A 27,439-nucleotide genomic window follows, 5' to 3' on the forward strand; every position below is an offset into this window, starting at 1 on the left:
CTTCAACACTTCTTAGAAATTGTATGCTTATATACTCTGGATTCAAGGTGCCTGGATCCCATCTTTACTCCATAGCAACACTGTGCCCTGGGGAAATTTGCTTCACATCTCTGTGCCTTTGTTTTTCCATCTGTAAAGTGGAATTGAAAATAGTACTTTTCTTGTAAAACTGTTCTGAGAACAAATTAATTTTTTTATTCTTTATTTACATTTTTTTTTTTTCATAGAGATAGAGTTTCGCTATGTTGGCCAGGCTGGTGCCAAACTCCTGGCCTCAAGTGATCTGCCTGCCTTGGCCTCCCAAAGTTTAAAATGCTAGGATTACAGATGTGAAACATCTCGCCATACCTGTTCTGAGGATTAAAAACTGTACACATCAAACACTTTTTTTTTTTTTTTGAGATGGAGTTTCGCTCTTGTTGCCTAGGCTGGAATGCAATGGCGCAATCTTGGCTATGGCAACCTCCGCCTCCCGGTTCAAGCGATTCTCCTGCCTCAGCCTCCTGAGAAGCTGGGATTACAGGTGCCTGTCACCACAGCCAGCTAATTTTTTGTATTTTTAGTAGAGATGGGGTCTCTCCATGTTGATCAGGCTGGTCTCAAGCTCCTGATCTCAGATGATCCACCCACCTTGGCTTCCCAAAGTGCTGGGATTACAGGCATGAGCTAACCGTGCCTGGCCCCATTTAACACTTTAAAAAGTGCTTTGCATTTTTGAAATGCTATATAAATATTATGCCTGTTAATATTAGAATAATTTTATTTTTTTTCTGTATTTTATAGAAATTTTACAAGCAAGTAAGAGAAGTGGTGAGTTTTAGAACTTTAAAAACAAACGAGATAATTTTTTAGCCAGAAGCAGTTTCTTTTATAATCAAGGTTTTAAAGAAGTATATAGGGGCCAGACTCAGTGGTTCATTCCTGTAATCCCAACATTTTGGGAGATGGAAGGATCACTTGAGCCCAGGAGTTTGATACCAGCCTGGTCAACTTAGTGAGACCTCATGTCTACCAAAAAAAAAAATACTAGTGTGATGGCTCGATTCTATGGTCTCAGCTACTCTAGAGGCTAAGGTGGGAGGATTGCTTGAGCCCAGCAGGTCTAGGCTGCAGTGAGCCATGATTACATGATTAGACCACTGCATTCCAGCCTGGGTGACAGAGCAAGATCCTGTCTCAATAATAATAATAATAGTGAATATGATTGTAAACTATGGGATTAGTATTTTCCCTTGTAAGAATAACTAGCAATTCACCTTAGACATGTGTGAATTAAATTTCTGTCACCATTATCATAATAATAAGGGTCAAAGTAAAATAGTCACTATCTATCGGGCATGAAGCATATGCCAGGTAAAATACTTGAACATTGTAAAACATGGTAACATTTTCACAGCTTGGGAGGAAATGCTGTTACCTAAATCTTACAAATGAGGAGACAGGTCGGGCACAGTGACATACACCTGTGATCCCAACACTTTAAGAGGCAAGAGGATCTCCTTCCTTCCCTCCCTCCCTCCCTCCCTCCCTCCCTCCCTCCCTTCCTTCCTTCCTTCCCTCCCTCCCTCCCTCTCTTTCTTCCTTCCTTCCTTCCTTCCTCCCTCCCTCCCTCCCTCTCTCTCTCTCTCTTTCTTTCTTTCTTTCATTCTTTCTTTTGAGATGGAGTCTGGTTCTGTAACCCAGGCTGGAGTGTAGTGATGCAATCTCAGCTCACTGCAAACTCCGCTTCCCAGGTTCAAGTGATTCTCCTGCCTTAGCTTCCTGAATAGCTGGGATTACAAGCGCCCACCACCACATCCAGCTAATTTTTGTATTTTTAGCAGAGATGGGGTTTCACCATGTTGGCCAGGCTGGTCTTGAACTCCTGACCTTAGGTGATCCACCTGCCTTAGCCTCCCAAAGTACTGGGATTACAGGTGTAAGCCACTGCACCCAGTCGGATCTTTTTCTTTAAAAAAAAAAAAAAAATGTTATTTTTTGCATAGAGACAAAGTCTCACTATATTGCCCAGGCTGGTCTCAAACTCCTGGGCTAAAGCAATCCTCCTGCCTCAGCCTCCCAAAGTGCTGGGATTATAGACATAAACCACTTCACCTGGCCAGGATAATTATTTTTGTTTGTTTTCTGTTTTGTTTTGTTTTTTGAGACAGTCTTGCTCTGCTGCCCAGGCTGGAGTGCAGTGGGGAGATCTCAGCTTACTGCAACCTCTACTTTCCAGGGTTCAAGGAATTCTCCCAAGCAGCTGAGACTTTAGGTGTGCACCACCATGAGTGGCTAATTTTTGTATTTTTAGTAGAGATGAGGTTTCACCGTGTTGGCCAGGCTGATCCAGGAGGATCTTTTAATGCCAATACCAGCCTGGGCAACATAGTGGAAACCCTCCTATCTCTAAAAAGAAAAAAAATTCTAACCCCACTGGAAGCAGGAGGAAAATGAAAAGAAAAAAATAAATGTGAAAAAAAAATAAGGAGACAGATTCAGCAAGATGAAATGACCAGCCACGTAATGCATGCTCTAGGAAAGAGACTGAACAACACTGACCAATTCGAATTGTGATGAGTTTGAAAGAGAGAGAGGTTGTGAGACTGAGTTTTCCTTTCCTGAGCTCCCGTCCCACCAAATTTCCCACCAAATTCCCATTAAACATCAAAGGGAGTCAAAGGCATTCGTTTTTCTTTCCTTTTGCACCTCGTAGGTACGAAGATGGATCAAGAGCCCAATGGTCAGTGTGGACAAGCATCAGAGCCCCAGCCTGAAGTACACCGGCCCCTCGATGGTGCACATCCCTCCAGGGGAGCCAGACTTTGAGCCTTCCTTGTGTCAAACATGCCTGGGTGAACATGCTTTCCAAAGAGGGGTTCTCCCTCAGGAGAAGGAGTCGTGTTCATGGGAAACCCAATCTGGATGTGAAGTAAGTTCATGATTGCTCTGGGTCTATACTGCTGGAAAAATTCTGGGCCTTTGTTTTTCTTCTGTTTCTGCTGTAGTGTACTCAAAAAATAATTTTTTAATGCACATTTATAAAGCTTCTGACAAGGACCTAGAATTGTGGTCTTTATTCGCACATTATATTAATTTTTTTTAAATAGACTTTATATTTTAGAGCAGTTTGGCCAGGCACGACAGCTCACACCTGTAATCCCAATACTTTGGGAGGCCAAGGCAGGAGAATTACAAGGTCAAGAGATTGAGACCATCTTGGCCAACATGGTGAAACCCGTCTCTGCTAAAAATACAAAAAAAAAAAAAAAAAAAAAAATAGCTGGGAGGTTACAGTGAGCCGAGATAACACCATTGCACTCCAGCCTAGCAACAGAGCAACACTCGTTTCAAAAAATAAAAAAAATATATTTTTAGAGCAGTTTTAGGTTCACAGCAACACTAAGCAGAAGGTACAGAGATGACCCACATACCTTTGTCTCCATGCACACATAACCTACTTCGCTATCAGCATCCCCCAGCAGAAATGGCACATTTGTTATAACTGAGGAACCTGCATTGACATGTCATTATCACCTAAGTCCTTAGTTTATGTTAGAGTTCCCTCTTGGTGTTGTACATTCTATGGGTTTGGACTAATGTATAATAACATGCATCCATCATTATAGTATCACGCAGTTAATTTTCACAGCCCTAAACATCCTCTGCCCTCCACTATTCATCCCCTCCTTACCCTGACCCCTAGCAATCACTGATCTTTTCACTGTCTCCATAGATTTACCTTTTCCAGAATGTCATCTAGCTGAGTCATGCAGTATATTGTATTATTTTTTATGCTGGTACAAGACCAACACAGCAATGTGTTGGTAAACTGGCAATTTCTCAGAAGTGGTGTGATCACACAGAAGATCAAGTCTTAGGTGATATAAGAAATAGATTGTAATAGTTATTTACAGGTTTGTAGCTTCCATTAAAATACTTAGTTCAGCTGGGCGGGGTGTGGCGTGCCTGTAGTCCCAGGTACATGGGAGGCTGAGGTAGGAGGATTACTTGAGCCCAGGAGTTCTGAGCTGTAGTGCTATGCCAATCAGGTGTCCGCACTAAGTTCGGCATCAATATAGTGACTTCCTGGGAGCAGGGGACCACCAGGTTCCATAAGGAGGGGTGAACCGGCCCAGGTCAGAAACGGAGCAGGTCAAAACTCCCGTGCTGATCCGTAGTGTGATGGCACCTGTGAATAGCCACTGCACTCCAGCCTGGGCAACATAGTGAGACCCCCATCTCTAAAAAAAAAAGAAAAATTTTTAGTTCAACATAATTTGATGCATTTACAGAGCACTATACTTTTCACTATTTTTCTCAAGCTCATATATACTCACTTTTTTACTAAGACTGATTTTTCCCTGCTACTCCAAGAGTTGTTTTTTAGAAATTGTTAAATTCTGTTAATCCAAGAAAATCAGATAACTGATTCATCTTGTAGTTTCTAAGATTTCAAAAATTTTAGATTGTATTTTTTTTTTTTTTTTTTTGAGACGGAGTTTTGCTCTTTTTACCCAGGCTGGAGTGCAATGGCGCGATCTCGGCTCACCGCAACCTCCGCCTCCTGGGTTCAGGCAATTCTCCTGCAGGCACACGCCACCATGCCCAGCTAATTTTTTGTATTTTTAGTAGAGACGGGGTTTCACCATGTTGACCGGGATGGTCTCGATCTCTTCACCTCGTGATCCACCCACCTCGGCCTCCCAAAGTGCTGGGATTACAGGCTTGAGCCACCGCGCCCAGCCAGATTGTATTTTTAACTTAGAACTTAATTAGGCCCATGTTTATTTTGATTTTTAAAATCATATAAAAATGCTTATATTATTTTTACCATTATACTAACATAAAAATACAACATTTAAAAGATAGAACATGTTATTACAAAGTGCAGTTTAGTAAGTGATCTTCCAAGTCAGTGCATCATAAAATTATAAATGTTAATAACCACTCACCGTTTCTTTTTTTAAGCAAGGTAAGCATTTTCCAGATATAAAAGAATTATTTTAGCTGCTAAAAGAAAAGACTGAAGACATTGACTCTGAGTTCCTTTTCACTCTGGGTTATCATGCAGTGTCTCTGAATCTGATCTATATTTATTTGAGTGCTTTCTTTTTTTAATTATTATTATTTTTTTAGATGGATTTTTCCTCTTGTTGCCCAGGCTAGAGTGCAATGGCACGATCTTGGTTCACCGAAACTTCTGCTCCTAGGTTCAAGCAATTCTCCTGCTTTAGCCTCCGGAGTAGCTGGGATTACAGGCATGCACCACCACGCCTGGCTAATTTTATAATTTTTAGAAGTGACGAGGTTTCTCCATGTTGGTCAGGCTGGTTCCCGACGTCAAGTGACCGCTCTCCTCGGCCTCCCAAAGTGCTAGGATTACAGGCGTGAGCCATAGCGCCAACCATCTTTTTTTTTTTTTTTTTTTTTTTTTTGGTCGGGGGACAGAGTCTTGCTCTGCAATCCTGGCTTGAGTGCAATCATAACTCACTGTTACCTCAAACTCCTAGATTCAAGTGATCTTCCCACCCCAACCTCCCAAGTAAATGGAACCACAGGCACGTGCCAACAAACCTGGCTGATTTTTTTAAAAATTATTTTTTTTGCAGAGACAGGGTCTCGTTATACTGACCAGACTGGTCTTGAACTCCTGGCCTCAAATGATCCTTCCAAAATGCTGGGATTACAGGTATGAGCCACCATGCCTGGCCTCCCTGTCTACTTTCTACGGTTATTGAAAACATCCAATGAGATAGTTATGAAACGTTTCATAATCTATATAATGCCATGGACATATAAATTATTATTGCTTATGTTTGCTATTTACATATTAGCTAAGCCTGTGACTCTGTAACACTATTAGACTTCCACGACTGGGTTAGCACTTTGCTAATCTGTGAACATTTGTCATAGTGCATTTGTTTTTTAGCCAGATGCTGATTTGACTCTAGGTTTGTCATGAAAAACAATAAATAGATGCTAAATGCAAGTGCATCTATTTATGGCTCCTCATGCAAGGGTTAGGGCCAACTTTTTATCTAAAGGGCCATATAGTAAATATTTTAGCCTTTGCCTAAACTACAGTGTGTAACTTCTTTTAAGCTCTGCCCGTGTAGGGAAAGCAACCATATAGCATATGTAAATGAATGGACACAGCTCTCCCAGGCTGGAGTGCAGTGGCACGATCTTGGCTCACTGCAACCTCCACTTCCCAGGTTCAAGCGATTCTCCTGCCTCTGCCTCCCAAGTAGCTGGGATTACAAGCACCTGACATCAGAGTACTAATTTTTGGTTTTTGTTTTGTTTTGCATTTTTAGTAGAGATAGGGTTTCACCATGTTGGCCAGGCTGGTCTCAAACTCCAGACCTCAACTGATCCACCTGCCTCAACCTCCCAAAGTGCTGGGATTTCAGGCCTGAGCCAGCGTACCCAGCCTGAGTTTGCCAAATTCTTACACTTCTTTTTTTTTTCTTTTCTTTTTTTTGTTTTTAAAGATGGGGTTTTACCATGATGGTCAGGCTGGTCTTGAACTCCTGACCTCAGGTGATCCACCCACCTCATCCTCCCAAAGTGCTAGGATTAGAGGCGTGAGCCACAGCGCCTGGCCTAATTTCTTAGACTTTAAAGAACTATTTATGACTTAGAAATTGAGAGAGGGTTCTACATACCCTATACGGAGCACACATGCCTAGTCCTAAATGTTTATGTAGGGGCCTACTCTATGTCCCATTTGGTAGGAGCTGGGTTTAGATCAATGCACAATGAGATTCCACACAAAAGGAAACAATAAACAAAAAGGCAGAAGGAATTTAAAGCAACATTGTGATTTATACCTTTTCTTTATCTCAGATAGCAGGTAAATCATTCTCCAATTTGTAGTCAATTACCCGGTTCTCAGACTTTGCCGGGTTTTTTTCTTAAGGTTATCACAAATCAAAATGACACATACTTTATTTTATTATTATTTTTGTGAGACAAAGTTTTGCTCTGTTGCCCAGGCTGGAGTGCAGTGGTGCAATCACAGTCACGGCTCACTGCAGCCTCGCCTCCAGGGCTCAAGCAATGCTCCCATCTCAGCCTCCCAAGTAGCTGGGACTATACATGTGCACCACTATGCCCAGCTAATTTTATTTTATTTTTTTTTGTAGAGACAGATTGATCTCAAACTCCTGGGTTCAAGCAATCTGCCCCCCTTGACCTCTCAAAGTGGTGGGATTACAGGTCTAAGCCTTTTTTATTTATTTTATTTTATTTTATTTTTGAGATGGAGTCTTGCTCTGTCACCCAGGCTGGAGACTGCAGTGGCATGATCTCGGCTTACTGCAACCTCTGCCTCCCAGGTTCAAGCAATTCTTCTGCCTCAGCCTCCTGAGTAACTGGGATTATAGGCGCCCGCCACCACGCCTGGCTAGTTTTTGTATTTTTAGCAGAGACAGAGTTTCACCATGTTGGCCAGGCTAGTCTTGAACTCCTGACCCCAGGTGATTCACCCGCCTTGGCCTTCCAAAGGGCTGGGATTACAGGTGTAAGCCACCGCACTGGGCCGGGTTTTGTTATTTTTTTTAATCATTAAAATATTTGTCAGCAGGATACAGTGGCTGATCATGCCTGGAATCCCAGGGGACCCAAGGGCAGGGAGCGGATGGCTTACGCCCAGGAGTTCGAGACCAATCTGTGTCTACAAATAAATAAAATAAAATTGCATTGTGGTGGACACTTGTGTTCCCAGTTACTTGGGAGGCTGAGGTGAGAGCATTGCTTGTGCCTGGGAGGAGGAGGTTGCAGTCAATCGAGATGGCACCACAGCACTCCAGCCTGGGTGACAGAGCCAAACCCTGTCTCAAAAAAAAAAAAAAAAAAAAATCTACATTTTGTGTTTTTACAGGGATTAAACAATGACATAAATCATTGAAAAGGCAACTCTGGCCTTTTAGAAATTGAAGTTACATAGTGAGAAGATGAGGAGGCTGTGAGATGCAGAGGCCAGAAATAAAGACCCCAGGTTGTTCTCCTGGCATCTCCTGATGTAGATTATTTTAGGAAAATCATTAATTCATTTCTCCTGCTCAGTGTTCTCTCCTATAAAAATTAAGGAAATATGTGCTCACCGTCAGATTCCTTTTAGTAGTTTTTTAGTAGTTTGTAGATGAGATTGTATTTTTAAAAATCTTTCGTAGGGCCGGGCCCGGTGGCTCAAGCCTATGTAATCCCAGCACTTTGGGAGGCCGAGGCGGGTGGATCACGAGGTCAAGAGATCGAGACCATCCTGGTCAACATGGTGAAACCCTGTCTCTACTAAAAATACAAAAATTAGCTGGGCATGGTGGCGCGCGCCTGTAGTCCTAGGTACTCGGGAGGCTGAGGTAGGAGAACTGTTTGAACTCAGGAAGTGGAGGTTGCGGTGAGCCGAGATCATGCCATTGCTCTCCAGCCTGGGTAACAAGAGCGAAACTCGATCTCAAAAAAAAAAAAAAATCTTTTGTAAAGGTAAATTTATGTGCCTGTGCTGAGTCAGGCAGCCCATATTCTTGTGCCAGCTCTGCCAGAGGTCAATGGATGAATTCAGGCAAGCCACAAAACCTCTCAAACGTCATATGATAGGCCTCAGCTAGTTAACCCTGAAGGCCTTTTTCATCTGAGATCCTATGGTTGGCATTTAATGACCTATAAGTGAAAATAAACAAGAAAAGAAGGGGGTGAAGGGAAAAGTACAATTAAATTAAATAAACTCTGTATTTTATGTGTAAAGACAAAATATAGAAAATGAGATGAGAATGTTTTAAATAAAATAAGAAGGCAGGCTGGGCACAGTGGCTCACACCTATAATCCCAGCACTTTGGGAGGCCAAGGCGAGTGAATCATGAGGTCAGGAGTTCACGATCAATTTGGCTAATGTAGTGAAACCCGGTCTCTGTTAAAAAATACAAAAAATTAGCTGGTGTGATGGTGTGCACCTGAAATCCCAGCTACTCAGGAGGCTGAGGCAGGAGAATCGTGTGAATCCAGAAGGCAGAGGTTGCAGTGAGCTGAGATCTCACCATTGCACTGCAGCCCAGGCAACAGTATGAGACCGTGCCTCAAAATAATAATAAATAAATAAGAAGGAAAATAAAGTGCAAGTCCTTTATGAATTAATAGTGAGGTTTTTTTTTTTTCAAACTAAAACTAGTACATTCTAAATGCTATATTTAATGGTCACACATTGCTCAGAGTTACATTGCACTTACTTTGTGCCAGGCCTTGCCAATAGTCTAGTTAGTGGTCTTTAAACATGTTTTTTATGGAAGAAACAAGAGTGCTCATATTGCCAACAAATCACCCAGAAGAATAGCAATATTGTGATGTCACCAGGAGAGCTATCTGAAACGAACTGCTTATTAATTAAACAGATCTTCCTGGGAATGAGATGGGAAAGATGATACCTTAGAGCTGTGTAAGCTGTGGCTAAATAATGCATGCTAGTGGAACACAAGTTGTAGTATTCAGCCTGAAACCAACTTGTAGGCCACAAAGAGCTGGAGACCAAAAGTAGTTTTTAGAGAGACACATGGTGACTAAACGTATTCACAAACTCTATTCTCTATTGTATCTCTCATAGCACCTTTAATACCTAGATCAACCAAGCTGGAAGGAAAGGAAAGAAATGTTTTGAAGTGGAGGTGGAGAAGGAAATCTGGTTAAGGAAAATATAGGATTGTAGCAAGATGGCAGTCTAACCATGAATGTCATCTTTACTTTCTGCCTTAAATGACAGAACACACACATACACACACACACACACACACACACACTTTAGCTTATAATTGTGCTAGAAGACAAAGTATACCATTGTGTAGATAAGGGATAACTAAGTATCTCTGAAAAACAGAAGGCAGGTAGGATGATCAGGTAGATGTGGAAACCATAGTCCAAAATGTCATAGCAAAAGCTAGGGACGTTGCAAACTGTGTTCGTAAAAGGATCTGGCAAGTTAGAAAATAATGATGTTCCAGGTAAAGTCTAATACAAGGAAAGTAGTTTTAGCAATATAAATATCAGACAAAATACAAAAAAAAAAAAAAAAAAATTGAAAAGGACCAAAGAGGAGTATTTCATGCTGATGAAAGATATCTACCAAGAAGATAAAACATTCACAAATCTTTATGCATTCAACATAACATGAAAATATTTAAAGCAACAGCTAATAAAAATAGAAAAATGTGCAAATTCGTGTCAGAGAAGGACATTTTTCTCATACTTTCTAGTAATAGCCAGCTCAAGAAGACCGAAGGCAGGGCACAGTGGCTTACATCTGTAATGCCAGCACTTTGGGAGGCCGGAGTGGATGGATCACCTGAAGTCAGGAGTTCAAGACCAGCCTGGGCAACATGGTGAAATCCTGTCTGTACTAAAAATACAAAAATTAACTGGGTGTGGTTTCAGGCGCCTGCAATCTCAGCTGCTTGAGAGGCTGAGGCAAAAAAAAAAAAAAAACAAAGGTAAGAGATTTTGAAATTTTTTTGTTTTTGTTTTTGTTTTGAGACGGAGCCTCATACTTGTCGTCTAGGCTGGGGTACAATGGCATGATCTTGCTCTGTGGCTCAGACTGGAGTGCAGTGACATGATGTGCTCACAGCAACTTGGAACTCTTGGCCTCAAGTGATCCACCCATCTCGACCTCCCAGAGTGCTGGGATTATAGGCATGAGCCACTGCGCATGCCTGGGAATCTCTTACCTTTTAATTTAGCAAATAGATGTCTCCATATCTACGCCAGATTAATACTTGCTTATGTGATAACAGAGATGGGTACAATAATATCCATTGCAATATTGGAAATGGTGAAAAAATGGAAACATCAGGAAATAACAAAATTACAAACTTGTCAGAGATCCAAGATGGCTGATCACTAGCAGCTCGGGAATGTAGCTCCCAGTGAAAACACAAAGAACGAGAGGACGCCACACCTTCACATGAATTCTTGTTGCTCACGCACCAGGAGATTCCCAGCGGAGGAGCCCCACGGGTCGCCAGGCGACTCTTGTGACCGGCGAGGCGGTTTTACCGGCGCTTCAGAGCGTCGGTTCTCGGTGCAGAGTCAGAAAAGCACCACCAATCTTAACGCCGCTGATTTAGTCGGCGCAGTGTGTTGCTCAGATTTCGGCGCTGAGAATCAATAAGTTGGACGTCCACTCAGAAACCCAATTACAAAGACGGTAATTATAAAGACCACAGATGGATAAATCTACAACGAAGGGAAGAAAACAGTCAAAAAAGGCTGAGAATACCCAAGATCAGAATGCCTCTTCCTCAGCAGGGGATCCCAGTTCCTCATCAGCAATGAAACAAGGCTTGATGGAGAACGAGTGTGTTCCAATTACAGAAGCAGGCTTCAAAATGTGGATAATAAGAAACTTCTGTGAATTAAAAGAACTTGTTCTAACACAATCTAAAGAAACTAAGAACTTTGAAAAAAGGTTTGACGAAATGTCAACAAGAATACAAAATTTAGAGAGGAAAATAAGTGAATTGATGGAGCTGAAAAACACAATACGAGAACTACGTGAAGTATGCACAAGTTTTAACAGCCGAATTGATCAAGCAGAAGAAAGGATATCAGAGGTCGAAGACCAACTTAATGAAATAAAATTAGAAGACAAGATTAGAGAAAAAAGGATAAAAAGGAACGAGCAAAGTCTCCAAGAAATATGGGACTATGTGAAAAGACCTAATCTACGCTTGATAGGTGTACCTGAATGTGACGAAGAGAATGAATCCAAGCTGGAAAATATGCTTCAGGATATTATTCAGGAAAATTTTCCCAACTTAGTAAGGCAAGATAATATTCAACTCCAGGTAATACAGAGAACACCACAGAGATATTCCTCAAGAAGAGCAACTCCAAGGCACATAATCGTCAGATTCACCAGGGTTGAAATGAAGGAGAAAATACTAAGGGCAGCCAGAGAGAAAGGTCAGGTTACCCACAAAGGGAAGCCTATCAGACTCACAGCAGATCTCTCAGCAGAAACCCTACAAGCCAGAAGAGAGTGGGGACCAATATTCAACATCCTTAAAGAAAAGAACTTTCAACCAAGAATTTCACATCCAGCCAAACTAAGCTTCATAAGTGAAGGAAAAATAAAGTTTTTTGTGAACAAGCAAGCACTCAGAGAATTCATCACCACCAGGCCTGCTTTACAAGAGCTCTGAAAGAACCACTACACATAGAAAGGAACAAACAGTATCAGCCTTTCTAAAAAATACCAAAAAGTAAAGAACATTAATATAATGAAGAATTTATATCAACTAATGGGCAAATGGCAGTATTAAACTCACATATATTATTATTAATTCTAAATTTAAATTGACTAAATTCCCCAATTCAAAGACAGACAGCCAATTTGGACAAAAAACTAAAACTGTATGCTGCATCCAGACCCATCTCACATTCAAGGATACACAAAGACTCAAAACAAAGGATGGAGAGAGACTTACCAACTAATCAGAGAGCAAAAATAAATAAATAAAAAGCAGAAGTTACAATTTTTGCCTCTGATAAAATAGTATTTAAAGCAACAAAGATCAAAAGAAGCAAAGGAGGACATTATATAATGATAAAAGAATCAATGCAACAACAAGAAGAGTTAAAAGTCCTAAATATATACGCACCCAATATAGGAATACCCAGACATACAAGACTTATAAAGAGACTTAGACTCCCACACAGTAATAGTGGGAGACTTCAACATTAATATTAGACAGATCAATGAGACAGAAAATTAACAACGATATCCAGGACTTGAACTCAGATCTGGAACAAGTAAACGTAATTAACATTTATAGAACTCTCCACTTTACACAAAATATACACTCTTATCAGTACCACATCATATCAACTTAGAAGTTTAAACGAAATGTTGGTTGGCTCCTTGTTTGTTACTCTCTTCCCTCATTTTCTTTCATGTCTCCATTATTAAGGATAATTATAGGCATACCCATATTTAGACTGCATTCTAGCCCGGGCAACAAAGCAATACCCCTATTCTCTCTCCCTCTTCCTCTTTCTCTTTCTTCCTCTTCTTTATTCTTTTTCTTATTATTCTTTTTCTTTCTAAAAAAAAAAAATTACAAACTTGTAGGAAGTTATTAATTATGACATATCCATACCATAGAACACATGCAATGATTAAAAATAATGAAATTTGTGTATATTGACATATCCCAAGGTATATAAGCTAGAATAGCAAGTTAAGATGAACATGTATTAGTACCAAAATCTGTATCAGAAAAAAAAAGACGAACATGTATACAGCATTATCACATTTTTTAACTTTGTATTTCTTTCTTCTTGTCTGTATATATGTATGTTTATCTATGAGTGTGAGTGTATATGTGTGGGTAAATGTAAAAAAAGACGTGGAAATATGTATCAAATGACAATAGTGATTACCACCTTCCAAGGATTAGAATTGGCCAGTGATTAGGTGGAGGAGATGAGTCACGGAGGACATTAGCTTTGTTTATGTTGCTTAAATGTTTCAATACCATATTAATATATTACTTGTGGGTTTGGGGAAAACACCATGCCCATCAGGAGCCTCACTTGTAAATGAATAGGTTCCTATTGATAGGAAACCAGGAAGCATCACAAATATGGTTTTGCACTGTGAGACCATTGCCTTGCTACAAATAAAGGCACTTGGAGGAAAATGGAAAACACACAATATTTATGCTTCTAAAGCACCTTGATTGTATTTCTGCCTGTCAATTCAATCCGTTTGTTCTGCCTGTGGAATATTTGTGTGCATGCCCGTGTATTCTCTAAGCTCCTTGCAGTTGTGAATCTAATGTGTTCCTTTTCTTATCTCCTCCCGGGACCTTGCAGACATGCTAAAGTTAGTGTGCTCTTTTTTCTTTTTGCCTTTATTAGCTAAAACTGACATTTTGTTCATGCAAAAAATTGTTTTAACAAGAAAAGGAGAGACTAGGACAGAAAACTCTGCAGGCCATGCTGGCTGTAAATCACGCACATTCCAGAGGCACTGCATGCCAGGGACTGATTCTCATTAAGTTTGCCCTCTCATATGGGATACATTTGGCTGAGTAAGGATTTCCTTAGAGTCTGCTGTCTGTCTTTCAATTGAAGGCAGCTTGAAAGGTGCTTAGTCAGCGAACAAATGCTGAAGCCAAGGCACTGTGTGCTGTTTTCAATGCCTAGTGAAGCCAGAGTCCTCTGGAAGGAGCCACGAGATTTGAAGTTATTAGCCACGTTACTACAAACAGAAGAATTAACACTGAGTCGTTGACATGATTAAATATAAGGCCACTGCCTCTTCCTCCTCCTCAGTAAATTCAAAGACAATAATACACTTTTATTGTCTAAATAAGGCACTTAAACAATTTTTTTTTTTTTTTTTTTTTTTTTTTTTTTTTTTTGAGACAAGATCGCTCTCTGTTGCCGAGGCTGGAGTGCAGTGGCACAATCAGGGCTTACTGCAGCCTTGATTTCCTGGGCTCAAGCAATCCTCAGCCCCCCACGTAGCTGGGACTACAGGTTTTTACCACCATGCCTGTAGCTAATTTTTGTTTTCTTTTTTAAATTTTAGTAGAGATAAGGTCTTATTGTTCCCCAGTCTGGTTTCGAACTCCTAAGCTCAAGCGATGCTCCTGCCTTGGCCTAGAAAGCGTTTTTAATTAAGCAGACTTCATACAATTCTGGAATGGATTCATACCCATGTCGCTTGTTCAGCATTTCAGATGTCTTAACTCCATCTGTTAGGCTCAAGAAGGTGTATCGTGAAGCTCAGAAAGCTTGGAAGTAAAATGATCAGCTAGGAATAGTTTCCATACTGACTTACTTTTATATTGTCTTGAGTTTTTCTGATCTTTCTTAAAAAGATGCTATAAAAAATATACTTAAATCAGCCAGATGGCTTTATAGATCACTGGTTTCTTTTAATTTATATCAAAAATGTTTTATATAGGCTTACGGGATTAAAATGAGCATACTTCAAATTGCTCTTTTCTCCCAGTTTTCAGCTCTTGGCATGATGTATTATGGTCTCTGGAGAGAGGTGTCTGGTGATTCCCAAGCTTATCACCCATAATAGTCCTTATTTTTCCACTAAATTTTCAACCATGTTATCCTTGAGAAAACACATAAAACAAATGACCAGACTAAATCAATTTAGATGAATTATTTCTACGTAGATTTAAATTCCCTCTCAATCCTATCTATGGCAATTTATTTTTATTTTTATTTATTTATTTATTTATTTTTCGAGGCAGAGTCTCACTGTGTCATCCAGGCTAGAGTGCAGTGGTGTGATCAATTTTTTTTTTTTTTAAAAATATGAGTCTCGGTTTTTAAATTTATGAAAATGAACCAGATTCGTTTCTTGTGCTAATAGAGAGACTTATCTTTCTCCCAAAAAATATCCTGACCAAGCCCTTGTTCTCAAGAGAAGAATTTCATGTGAAAGCATTCGAATATAACTGACTTACTGTCTGTGCAATGTGTACATCGTGTGACCGGCCAGATAACCTGAGAACCAGGAACTAGATCCGTCTCCTCCAGGAGTACTTCCGTGTTTCCAATCCTGTTTCCGGGGGCTCTTAGAGCCAGGGAGTCACCTCCATTTAAGTCAGCACTACTCTTCTCTTCCAGAGGTGAGGAGCAGGAATCTAAGGATTTATATCTCAGGATTTAGAGTGTGGACGGAAATAACATGGACTCCCTTTCTCCCCTCTAAACACCAACCAAACAATAGCTTACCTACCATGAAGTGCATACTTCTGCCGTATGTAGAAACATAATTTAGCTGGGCATAGTGGCTCACGCCTGTAATCCCAACACTTTGGGGGACTGAGGTAGGAGGATCACTTGAGCCCAGAAGTTCAAGACCAGCCTGGATCACATAGAGAGACTCACATCTCTACAGAAAAATTTAACAATTAGCCAGGTGTGGTGGCACCCGCCTTTAGTCCCAGCTACTCAGGAGGCTGACATGGGAGGATTGCTTGAGCCTGGGAGGTTGAGGATGCCGTGAATAGTGATCCCACCACTACACTCCAGCCTGGGTGCAGAGCAGTACCTCATCTCTAAATAAACAAGTTTTAAACAGAGAGACATCATTCAAGTCACAAACATTGAGTTTCAGTGTCAGGACTTTGGGGTAAAGCAAGTTTATGGCTTCACTCATAGCTCACTTGATTTTTCTTTCATAAGCTCTCCAGTGAATTATATCCCATCAGTGTGCCACGTTTCCAGTGATGAGTCTGGATGGGAATAAGGGACTCCATCCAGGCTATTTAGACATAAAATATTCTAGGAAAACGACTCCCTGTCCTCTCCTGGAAATCTCTAGCCAGCAGTTACACTTACCCTTGGGGTTCAGCATATTTTGTTGGCTTTTGTTGTATGTAACCAAATCTTTCCTGCTTCTACTTAAATTTATTCCTTTAGTAAAATCCTTCCCAGAAACCATATGGCTATTTTCCATTAAAATAATATCCTGTTTTAGTAGTTTTGAGACTTTTAAAATTTTAAAAGAAGACTTTGTGTAAACTACTAAAAATCTATAAGCAAGAACAGAGCTTAAAGGATAAGCAAAGTTAAACTGCATGCCAATTTTATTTTTTTGCAATTATTTCTCTTTTTCCTCAAAGTTTATCATTATGCACATGTTTTCCTTGGGCTGTTTATTGAAATGGTAGAATTTAATTTACCAAGTAATATCCCTATGGTGTAAACTACTTTATAAAGAACAAATTAAACAAAAATATGACTCTACTGGCTGAATACAATGGCTCACACCTGTAATCCCAGCACTTTGGGAGCTCAAGGCAGGACGATTAGCTTAAGCCATGAACCCAAAACTAGCCTGGGCAACATAGTGAGACCCTGTCTCTACAAAAAATAAGATGAAATAAATTAGCTGGTTATAGGAGTGCACACCTATAGTCCCAGCTACCTGAGAGACTGAGACAGGATAGCTAGAGCCCAGGAGGTCAAGTCTGCCATGAGTCATGATCCTATCCCTGCACTCCAGCCTGGGCAACAAAGTAAGATCCTGTTTCAAACAAAATTTTTTAAAGGTTAAAACAAATGGGGGAAAGATTTATGATAATTTCTTAAAACAGTATAATTTAATCCTAAAGTTTACCTTTGGGGACCTGAAAAGACTCTTCTTACAAATCTTCCACAGAAAAAGGAAATAAAAATGATTAATATCACCTTGATATTTCTTATTCACATATAGTAAACTGCTTCTGGTTCATTCTGCTTACGCAAAGAACCTTGGATAAACACCTCAATATGCTGAGACACACATTTGTCCATAGTGTTCAGGATAAATAAATCTTTCAATTTGGGCCAGGCATGGTGGCTTATACCTGTAATCCCAGCACTCTGGGAGGCTGAGGCAGGCAGATCATGAGGTCAGGAGTTCGAGACCAGCTTGGCCAACATGGTGAAACCCCCATCTCTACTAGAAGTACACAAAGTTAGCTGGGCATAGTGGCGGGTACCTGTAATCCAAGCTACACAGGAGGCTGAGGCAGGAGAATCGCTTGAACCTGGGAAGTAGAGGTTGCAGTGAGTCGAGATTGTGCCACTGTACTCCAGTCCGGGAGACAGAATGAGACTCCGTCTCACACGCACAAAAAAACCTTCTATTTTCAATTGTCATTGATGTTAGATCCTTTTGTCTTTTTGACCTAGTAAATAAATCAAACTATTTTTAGGCAAGATTCAAGCAAAACTCAATTTGTGTGACATCATCTTTTGGACTAATCATCACAATCAACCGAAATAACGCTGTTATTATATAAGTGACTCAGCTCTGTTCCATAAGAAAACCAAACTTTTCTTACTGACCTTGAGTAGCAGACAGTGATATAAGAGCATATTAAAAGCCTCTTTAAAGTCAAGCCAAATTCTGCAGCTTGCTATCTATCATTTTAGTTTGCTTTTCCAATGTTCATTGGCCTTGAGCATTGTAAATACACAAGTCTGTCCTCGATTCACTTTTCTCTTTTACCCTGGTGAGTATTTCCTGTTGTTTTCCTTTTGGCTTGATTTTTTTTTTTCTATATTTCTTGCTGTCAATAAATATTGGCTTGATTTTTAAATGACCATTTCAGGGGATTCATCTAGATTTCTATGTGAGAAAAAAATGCAAGTAGAAGATAGGTAGCTCTCTAGTTAAGTAACACAGGGAGCAGAGGTTATAGGTCTTTTTAGAATAGAAAGCATTGAATACATTAACTTGGTGGTAACAAAAAAGAAAGAAGGAAATTGATGACCATTACAGTTCTTTCCTTGGCTTAGAATTACATGTATCAGCAGCTCTGAGTTATTTTTAAAACAGGCAAATCTGACACCAGCAGGAAAATGGACCTTTCAGGTAGTGACCACCTACGTAACAGGGTTACAGACTCCAGAATGCTGAATCCTCTTCCACCCACAGCATATCTTTGGTTTATTCTCTCAGCTGTTGTTTATTGAGAGTTTCTATCATAGGCTGGGCAGTAAGCACCTAGATTGCGCTTCCAGGACAGGGAGAAAAGCCAAGCAACCAGGAAGTGTCAACACACTGTGACAAGTGCTAGAAGAGGGGCAGATAGAGACTGCACATAAGAGGGTTCCCATAGCTGACGATGTGGGGGCCAGTGACGGCTTCTCAGCAAAAGAGAAATCTAAACTAAGAAATGAAGGATGAGTAAGTTAGTGAGGTAAGGAAGGGTGAGGAAGAGAAGCCCAGACAGATGGGACAAATAACCAAAGGCCTGGAATGACATGGTAAATTTGGAGCAAAGAAAATACAGCTCAACTGGGAAAGAGAGTTTGGATTATTAAGGGTTTTCACAAGGCATTTAAAACAATTTCTATATGCTATCTTCAGGAGATGAGGATCCATTTCCTGTTTCAATCACAGGAGTGGTATTAGTGAAAACAAATAATAGATGAGAGAGAGTTGAATTCCAGAGATTTTTCCATGGGAGGTTTATGGCTTTGGATTAAGGTTTATGGCTCTGACCTTGTTGAGGATAAATATGCTTGAGATTTAATATGATATGCTTGATTCTTCCGCAAAGAATGACGAGGATTCCAGATTTGTGAAACCGTAATATTAACTCAGAATCTCTCATTACCAACATGGGAAAAATGATTAAAAAGAGGAGTCTGAAACCATGAACAATCGTGGTTATTTACCGAGTTTGTTCTTGTTGAGGAAAGAAATAAAATTAAGATTTGGGAGAACTGAAAATCTGCAGATAACAGTAGTTGAAGGAAGAGGGGATAAAGAGAAAGAGAGAGGAAATGCTTTGGTTGTGAGGCGATGGCTTACAAACTGTAGTTCATTTAACTTCAGAACTCTTAATCTCTTGATGAGGCAGAGCCTACCAGATCAGAGTTAGGGAGTTCTCTCTGTTGAGATTGGTTGTACAGGAGGAAACAAAACCTGTAAAAAAAAAAAAAAGGGGGGGTGGAGGAGCCTGTAATCCCAGCACTTTGGGAGGCCGAGGCAAGTGGATCACTTGAGTCAGGAGTTTGAGATTAGCCTGGCCAACATGGTGAAACCCCATCTCTACTAAAAATACAAAAATTAGCTGGGTGTCGTGGCACATGACCGTAATCCCAGCTACTCTGGAGGCTGAGGCAGGAGAATCGCTTGAACCCAGGAGGCGCAGATTGCAGTGAGCTGAGAGCTCATTACTGCACTCCAACCTGGTGACAGAGGGACACTCCATCTCAAAAAAAAAAAAAAAAAAAAAAAAAAAGGCCGGGCGCGGTGGCTCAAGTCTGTAATCCCAGCACTTTGGGAGGCCGAGGCAGGTGGATCACGAGGTCAAGAGATCGAGACCGCCAGGCGCGGTGGCTCAAGCCTGTAATCCCAGCACTTTGGGAGGCTGAGGCAGGTGGATCACGAGGTCAAGAGATCGAGACCATCCTGGTCAACATGGTGAAACCCCGTCTCTAGTAAAGATACAAAAAATTAGCTGGGCATGGTGGTGTGTGCCTGTAATCCCAGCTACTCAGGAGGCTGAGGCAGAATGGCCTGAACTCAGGAGGCGGAGGTTGCGGTGAGCCGAGATTGTACCATTGCACTCCAGCCTGGGTAACAAGAGCAAAAACTCCGTCTCAAAAAAAAAAAAAAAAAAAAAAAAAAAAAAAAGGCAGAGGAGAGCAGATGTTTCTAAGATGCTCCTGCATGTGGTGTGTTGTCTGTCTTTGTATGGGAAGATGACATTATTGACCTTGTATTAATATTGGCTGTGGTTTGAGTTACATTTTGCTAGCATTAAAGACTAGATTTGTACTGATCTGTTTGTACTCTCTTACCTAATTTTGCTGAAGACTACTAATAGAACAGATTTTCAGTAGACTTGGAAAGTTAATCTAACTGACCTTCCCTGGGCTTTAACAAGGACCCTTTGCCTTTTAGCACATTGCTCTAATCAACTACGCTAATCAGACCCACGACTTGTGATACACATGAGGGGAAGAAAATAGCTTATGTGAACAAGTGTTTTTTTTTTTTTTTCGGAGTGATTTTTAGCCACTGAAGAATGCAAAAGTTCCAATTTCCTTCATAACTGAAATCATAACAGCTGTTGAGAACTTGGCCATTTATCAGAGATGCAAGCAGAAGCCATAGGCTTTATTTCATGGATTAAGTCTAAAAGCTGTATATATTTTCATGATGTCACATAGTAGATTGGTAATGGTTATTATAAATGATAATATTTATTTAGACAAGTCGGAGAGACTAAGTACAAAAGACGTTTAAAGCAAAAATGGTGTAGACTATTTTACAAATTCACAGGCTGAAATTATCTATAATTTTAGTGAATGGCATAAATTGTATGACATAGAGTTGGCTCTGGATTCCATTTTCATGGCAAGGCCAGCTTGTAAATTAGTGACAATGACTCATGGGTCTCAGGCATGGTGCATCAATCTAGCACCTGTTTTCCCAATCAGTAGAGTTACATTCATATCCAAACTCGAATAACTGTATTATTAACCTCAGCCACCAAAATTAATCTTTCAGTGTCGAGAGGATGTGCAAGTTCAAGCTCATAGGCTTCATTTCCTCCTTGTGACCTAGACTGTGCACTTGATTTCTCAAAACAATGCCATTCCTTCCTGTTCAGCATCTCAGAAGCGGTGAATGCCATTTTGAGTTCCTTGTTTGTGGCTTTCTCAGGGGCCATATATAGGTAAATGTTACAGGCGGCCCCAGCAGGTGTGACTTTGAACTGAAGCCATGTGACAAGCAGCAGCCTGCTAGTCTAACCTCATCCTGGGGAAATCCAGGCTTCACAGTTTCTACACAGGATGTTTCGTCAAAAGAGGGATTTTCCCCTCTGCTCTGGAAGACTTTGTTTCCTTCTCCTTCCTCAATTTTACCAAAGTATTCTGAAAACAGTTAGCAATTTACCCAGTCTTGGGTGACTTTATTGGTTGCGGAATGGAGGGAAAAGGAATGGGTTATGGGGAAGTTGAGCACTGGGGCATGGAAGGGACAGTAAGAACAGTAAGAACAAGACCCTTGAATACTTTGGTCAGCCCATCATGTCTCTGGGCATGTTAATTGCTATTACCTAATATTTAAAAATAAAAATAAATCACTGGCCCTTGCATGCATCAAACATGGTTTTGGTGTTAGATCTTAGTTCCAAGTCCGGCTTTGACATTTGCCAGCTGTGTCTTTAAGTTTCCCATTTATAAAATGAATCATAATACAAACTTGGCCAGGCACAGTGGCTCACACCTGTAATCCCAGCACTTTGGGAGACTGAGGCAGGTGGATCACCTGAGGTTAGGAGTTTGAGACCAGCCTGGCCAACATGGCAAAACCCCGTCTCTACTAAAAATACAAAAAGCAGCCTGGTGTGGTGGCACATGCCTGTGATCCCAGCTACTTGGTAGGCTGAAGCAGGAGACTTGCTTGAACCCGGTAGGTGGAGGTGCAGTGAGCCAAGATCACACCACTGCACTCCAGCCTGGGGGATAGAGCGAGACTCCGTCTCAAAAATAAATAAATAAATAAATAAATGTAACAATACAAACTTAACAGGGCTGCTGAGAGGTTTAAGTGAGAGAATGTATAAACATTTACTTCATTTCTCTCTGCTTCTGTCCTCCCCCATCTTCACCCTTGTTTCCCATGCCTAAAAGAAATCAAACAAGGGCTTGGCATGGTGGCTCATGCCTGTAATCCCAGTACTTTGGGAGGCCGAGGTGGGCAAAGCACCTGAGGTCAGAAGTTTCAGACCAGCCTGACCAACCTGCAGAAAACCCATCTCTACAAAAAAAAAAAAAAAAAAAATTAGCCAGGCGTGGTCTCACATGTCTATAATCCCAGCTACTTGGGAGGCTGAGTCAAAAGAATCGCTTGAACCCAGGAAGCAAAGGTTGCAGTGAGCCGAGATCACGCCATTACACTCCAGCCTGGGCAACAAGAGCAAAACTCCATATCAAAAAAATTAAGAAGTATCAAAAAGCCTCCACCATTACCCTTTCTTTGGTCATTTGTGTTCATTGGACACTATCACCAAACTTATAATTTAAGCCTGTTTATTAAATATTTTTGTTCAGCAAAAAGAAGCAAAAAAGGAAGTAGAGATTGCAAAGCCCGTATACGATTAGATGAGCTGGTGCCAGTATAACTTTTGTAGAACAAGTGAGAACAAGTCAAGGTACTTATTTCTAGGCTTAGTTGTTATGACTTGTTTTGTATTTCTTTTTTCTTTTTTTCTTTTCTTTTTTTTTTTTTTTTTTTTTTTTTTTTTTGGTAGAGATGAGATCTCACTATGTTGCCCGGGCTGGTCTAGAACTCCTGGGCTCAAACTATCCAGTTGCCTCGACCTCCCAAAATTCTAAGATTATAGGCATGAGCTACTGAGCCCGGCCATTTAAAAGTACTGTTTGTAGAGACAACGTCTACACTGTGTTGCCCAGGCTGGTACCAAACTCTTGGGCTCAATAATCCACCCACTTTGGCCTCCCAAAGCACTGGGATAACAGATGTGAGCCACCATGCCCAGCCCATTTTCATATTTCTTTAGCTAAACCAGCAGGAAAAGTGAAGTAAAAATCTTCGAGTTTGCCCTTCTCTAGGAAAAAATTTTTAGGATTCTTATCCCCAGTTCTGAAAGTTATATTTCCCCTGAGTATCTATTGCTGACAAAACCTCAAAGATATTATTGGTCTAATCCAGAATGCAACCTGAAATATTCTCACAGAAAAATAATTCTGGCATTTTTTCCCATTGAACTGCAGCCCTTTCTGGAAGGGCTGATTGGCTATATAATCTCAGCAGAAGGCATCTCAAGCAGGTGTGTCTTTATCTTTAATTCTAAGACATACTCACTTCCTGGAATGCTAAACTATTCCAGCCTGCAATGTAAATAAACCACAGGGGTGGCATGGTAGCTCACACCTTTAGTCCAAGATATTCTGAGGCCAGATGATCTTTTGACTTACAGGCGTTTGAGACCAGCATAAGCAACATAGCAAGAACTCATCTTTAAACAAAAACTACAGGGTCTGGTGCACTGGCTCATGCCTGCAGTCCCAGCAATTTGGGAGGTCGAGGTGAGTGAATCACCTGAGGTCAAAAGTTGGAGACCAGCCTGACCAACATGGAGAAACCCCGTCTCTACTAAAAATACAAAAAATTAGCCGGGCATGCTGGTGCATGCCTGTAATCCCAGCTACTTGGAAGGCTGAAGCAGGAGAATCTCTTGCCTCAGCCCCCCAAGTAGCTGGGATTACAGGCATCCCCAGAGGCGGAGGTTGTGGTGAGCCAGGATTGCACCATTGCACTCCAGCTTGGGCAACAAAAGCGAAACTCCATCTCAAAAAACAAACAAACAAACTACAGGTCCTGCAGGTTTTTAAAACTATTGTTTAAGGCAGGGCGCGGCAGCTCATGCTTACAATCCTAGCATTTTGGGAGGCCGAAGCAGGTGGATCACCTGAGGTCAGGAGTTTCAGACCAGCCTGGCCAACATGGCAAAACCCTGTCTCTACTAAAAATACAAAAATCAGCTGGGCGTGGTGATGGGTGCCTGTAATCCCAGCTACGCAGGAGGCTGAAACAGGAGAATCACTTGAACCTGGGAGGCAGAAGTTGCAGTGAGCCAAGATGGCCACTGCACGCCAGCCTGGGTGACGAGAAAAATAAATAAGATTTCATCTCAAAAACAAAAATAATAATAAGATTCCCAGACAAGATGGCCAAGAATAGGAACAGCTCCAGTCTGCAGCTCCTAGCAAGACCAATGCAAAAGGCAGGTGAGTTCTACACTTCCAACCAAGGTACCTATTACATCTCATTGGGACTGGTTGGATAGTAGGTGCAGCCCACAGAGGGCTAGCTGAAGCAGGGTGGGGTGTCACCTCACCTGGGAAGCACAAGGGATCAGGGAACTCCCTCCCCTAGCCAAGGGAAGCTGTGAGGGACTGTGCTGTGGAGGGTGCTATCCAGCTCAGATACTATGCTTTTCCCATGGTCTTCCCAACCCGCAGACCAGGCGATTCCCTCAGGTGCCGACACCACCAGACCCTGGGTTTCAAGCACAAAACCGAGCAGCTGTTTGGACAGACACCAGGCTAGCTGCAGGATCATACCCCAGCGGCGCCTGGAATGCCAGTGAGACAGAATCATTCACTTCCCTGAACAGGGGGGCGAAGCCAGGGAGCCAAGTGGTCCTGCTCAGTGGGTCCCACCCCCATGGAGCCCAGAAAGCTAAGATCCACTGGCTTGAAATTTTCACCACCAGCACAGCAGTCTGAAGCCAACCTGTGATGCTCAGCCTTGGTGTGGGGAGGGGCGTCCACCATTACTGAGGCTCAAGTAGGTGGAGTTCCCCTCACAGTGTAAACAAAGCTGCTGGGAAGTTCAGAATAAGTGGAGCCCACCACAGCTCAACAAAGCCACTGTAGCCAGATTGCCTCTCTAAATACCTGCTCTGGGCAGGGTATCTCTGAAAGAAAGGCAGCAGCCACAGTCAGGGGTTTATAGATAAAATTCCCATCTTCCTGGAACAGAGCACCTGAGGGAAGGAGCAGCCGTGGGCACAGCTTTAGCAGACTTAAACCTTCCTGCCTGCTGTCTCTAAAGAGAGCAGCGATTCTCCCAGCACAGGGCTTGATCTTTGCTAAGGGACAGACTGCCTCCTCAAGTGGGCCCCTGACTCCCATGCCTGCTGATGAAAAGACACCTCCAGCAGTGGTTGACAGACACCTCATTCACGAGAGCTCTGGCTGGCATCTGGCAGATTTCCCTCTGGGACAAAGCTTCCAGAGGAAGGAACAGGCAGCAATCTTTGCTGTTTTGCAGCCTCTGCTGGTGATACCCAGGCAAACAGGGTCTGAAGTGGACCTCCAGCAAACTCCAGCAGACCGGCAGCAGAGGGGCCTGACTGCTAGAAGGAAAACTGACAAACAGAAAGAAATAGCATAACATCTACAAAAAGGATGACCATGCAAAAACTCCATCCAAAAGTCACCAACAGCAAAGACCAAAGGTAGATAAATCTACGAAGATGAGAAAAAACCAGCGCAAAAAGGGTGAAAATTCCAAAAACCAGAATGCCTCTTCTCCTCTAAAGGATCACAACTCCTCACCAGCAAGGGAACAAAACTGGATGGAGAATGAGTTTGACAAATTGACACAGGTAGGCTTCAGAAGGTGGGTAAAAAAAACTCCTCCAAGCGAAAGGAGCATGTTCCAACTGAATGCGAGGAAGCTAAGAACCTTGAAAAAAGGTTAGAGGAATTGCTAACTAGAATAACCAGTTTAGAGAAGAACATAAATGACCTCGTGAAGCTGAAAACACAGCATGAGAACTTCGTGAAGCATACACAAGTATCAATAGCTGAATCAATCAAGCAGAATAAAGGACATCAGAGATTGAAGATCAACTTAATGAAATAGACCATGAAGACAAGATTAGAGAAAAAAGAATGAAAAGAATATAACAAAGCCTCCAAGAAATATAGGACTATGTGAAAAGACCAAACTTACATTTGATTGGTGTGCCTGAAAGTAACGGAGAATGAAATCAAGTTGGAAAACACACTTCAGGATATTATCCAGAACTTCCCCAACCTAGAAAGACAGGCCAACATTCAAATTCAGGAAATACAAAGAACACCACAAAGATACTTCTCAAGAACAACCCGAAGACACATAATCATCAGATTCACCAAGGTTGAACAAAGGAAAAAAAATGTTAAGGGCAGCCAGAAAGAAAGGTTGAGTTACCCACAAAGGGAAGCCCATCAGACTAACAGTGGATTTTTTGCGGAAACCCTGCAAGCCAGAAGACAGTGGGGGCCAATAGTCAACACTATTGAGAGAATAATTTTCAACCCAGAATTTCATATCCAGCCAAACTATGCTTCATAAGGGAAGGAGAAATAAAAATCTTTACAGAACAGCAGGTACTGAGGAATTTTGTCACCACCAGGCCTGCCTTTCAAGAGCTCCTGAAGGAAGCACTAAATAGAAAAAGGAAAAACCAGTACCAGCCACTACAAAAATAGACCAAAATGTAAAGACCATCGACACTATGAAGAAACTGCATCAACTAATGGGCAAAATAACCAGCTAGCATTGTAATGACAGGATCAAATTCACACATAACAATATTAACCTTAAAGGTAAATGAGTTATATGTACCAATTAAAAGGCACAGAATGGCAAATTGGATAAAGAGTCAAGACTCCTTAATGTGCTGTATTCAGGAGACCCATCTCACATGCAAAGACACACATAGGCTCAAAATAAAGGGATGGAGGAAGATTTACCAAGCAAATTGAAAACAAAAAAAGCAGGGGTTGCAATCCTAGTCTCTGATAAAACAGACTTTAAACCAATAAAGATTTAAAAAAAAAAAAAAAAAAAAAAAAAAAAAAAAGAAGGGCATTACATAATGGTAAAGGGATCAATGCAGCAAGAAGAGCTAACTATCCTAAATATATATGCACCCAATACAGGAGCACCCAGATTCATAAAGCAAGTCCGTAGAGACCTTAGACTCCCACACAATAATACTGGGAGACTTTAACACCCCACTATCAATATTAGACACATAAATGAGACAGAAAATTAACAAGGATATCCAGGACTTGAAGTCAGATCTGGACCAAGCAAACCTAATAGACGTTTACAGAACTCTCCACCCAAATCCACAGAATATACATTCTTCTCAGCACCACATCACACCTACTCTAAAATTGACCACATAATTGGAAGTAAATCACTCCTCAGCAAATGCAAAAGAATGGAAATCATAACAGTCTCTCAGACCACAGTGCAATCAAATTAGAACTCAGGATTAAGAAACTCACTCAGAACCACACAACTTCATGGAAACTGAACAACAGGCTCCTGAACGTCAACTGGATAAACAATGAAATGAAGGCAGAAATAAAGATGTTCTTCAAAACCAA

General features: G+C 41.2%; 1 protein-coding gene across 1 annotated transcript in view; it reads left to right on the forward strand.

Moving 5' to 3' along the window:
• Positions 1 to 27,439, forward strand: part of SGK1 (serum/glucocorticoid regulated kinase 1) — a 156,129-nt gene that overhangs the window by 47,970 nt on the left and 80,720 nt on the right. Inside the window, exon 2 of the mRNA XM_003932457.4 lies at positions 2,696 to 2,911. Coding sequence (XP_003932506.1) covers positions 2,696 to 2,911 — 216 coding nt within the window. The remainder of the gene's footprint in view (positions 1 to 2,695; positions 2,912 to 27,439) is intronic.

The sequence above is a fragment of the Saimiri boliviensis genome, chromosome 4 (genome assembly GCF_048565385.1).
Source record: "Saimiri boliviensis isolate mSaiBol1 chromosome 4, mSaiBol1.pri, whole genome shotgun sequence".
NCBI classification, from domain to species: domain Eukaryota; kingdom Metazoa; phylum Chordata; class Mammalia; order Primates; family Cebidae; genus Saimiri; species Saimiri boliviensis.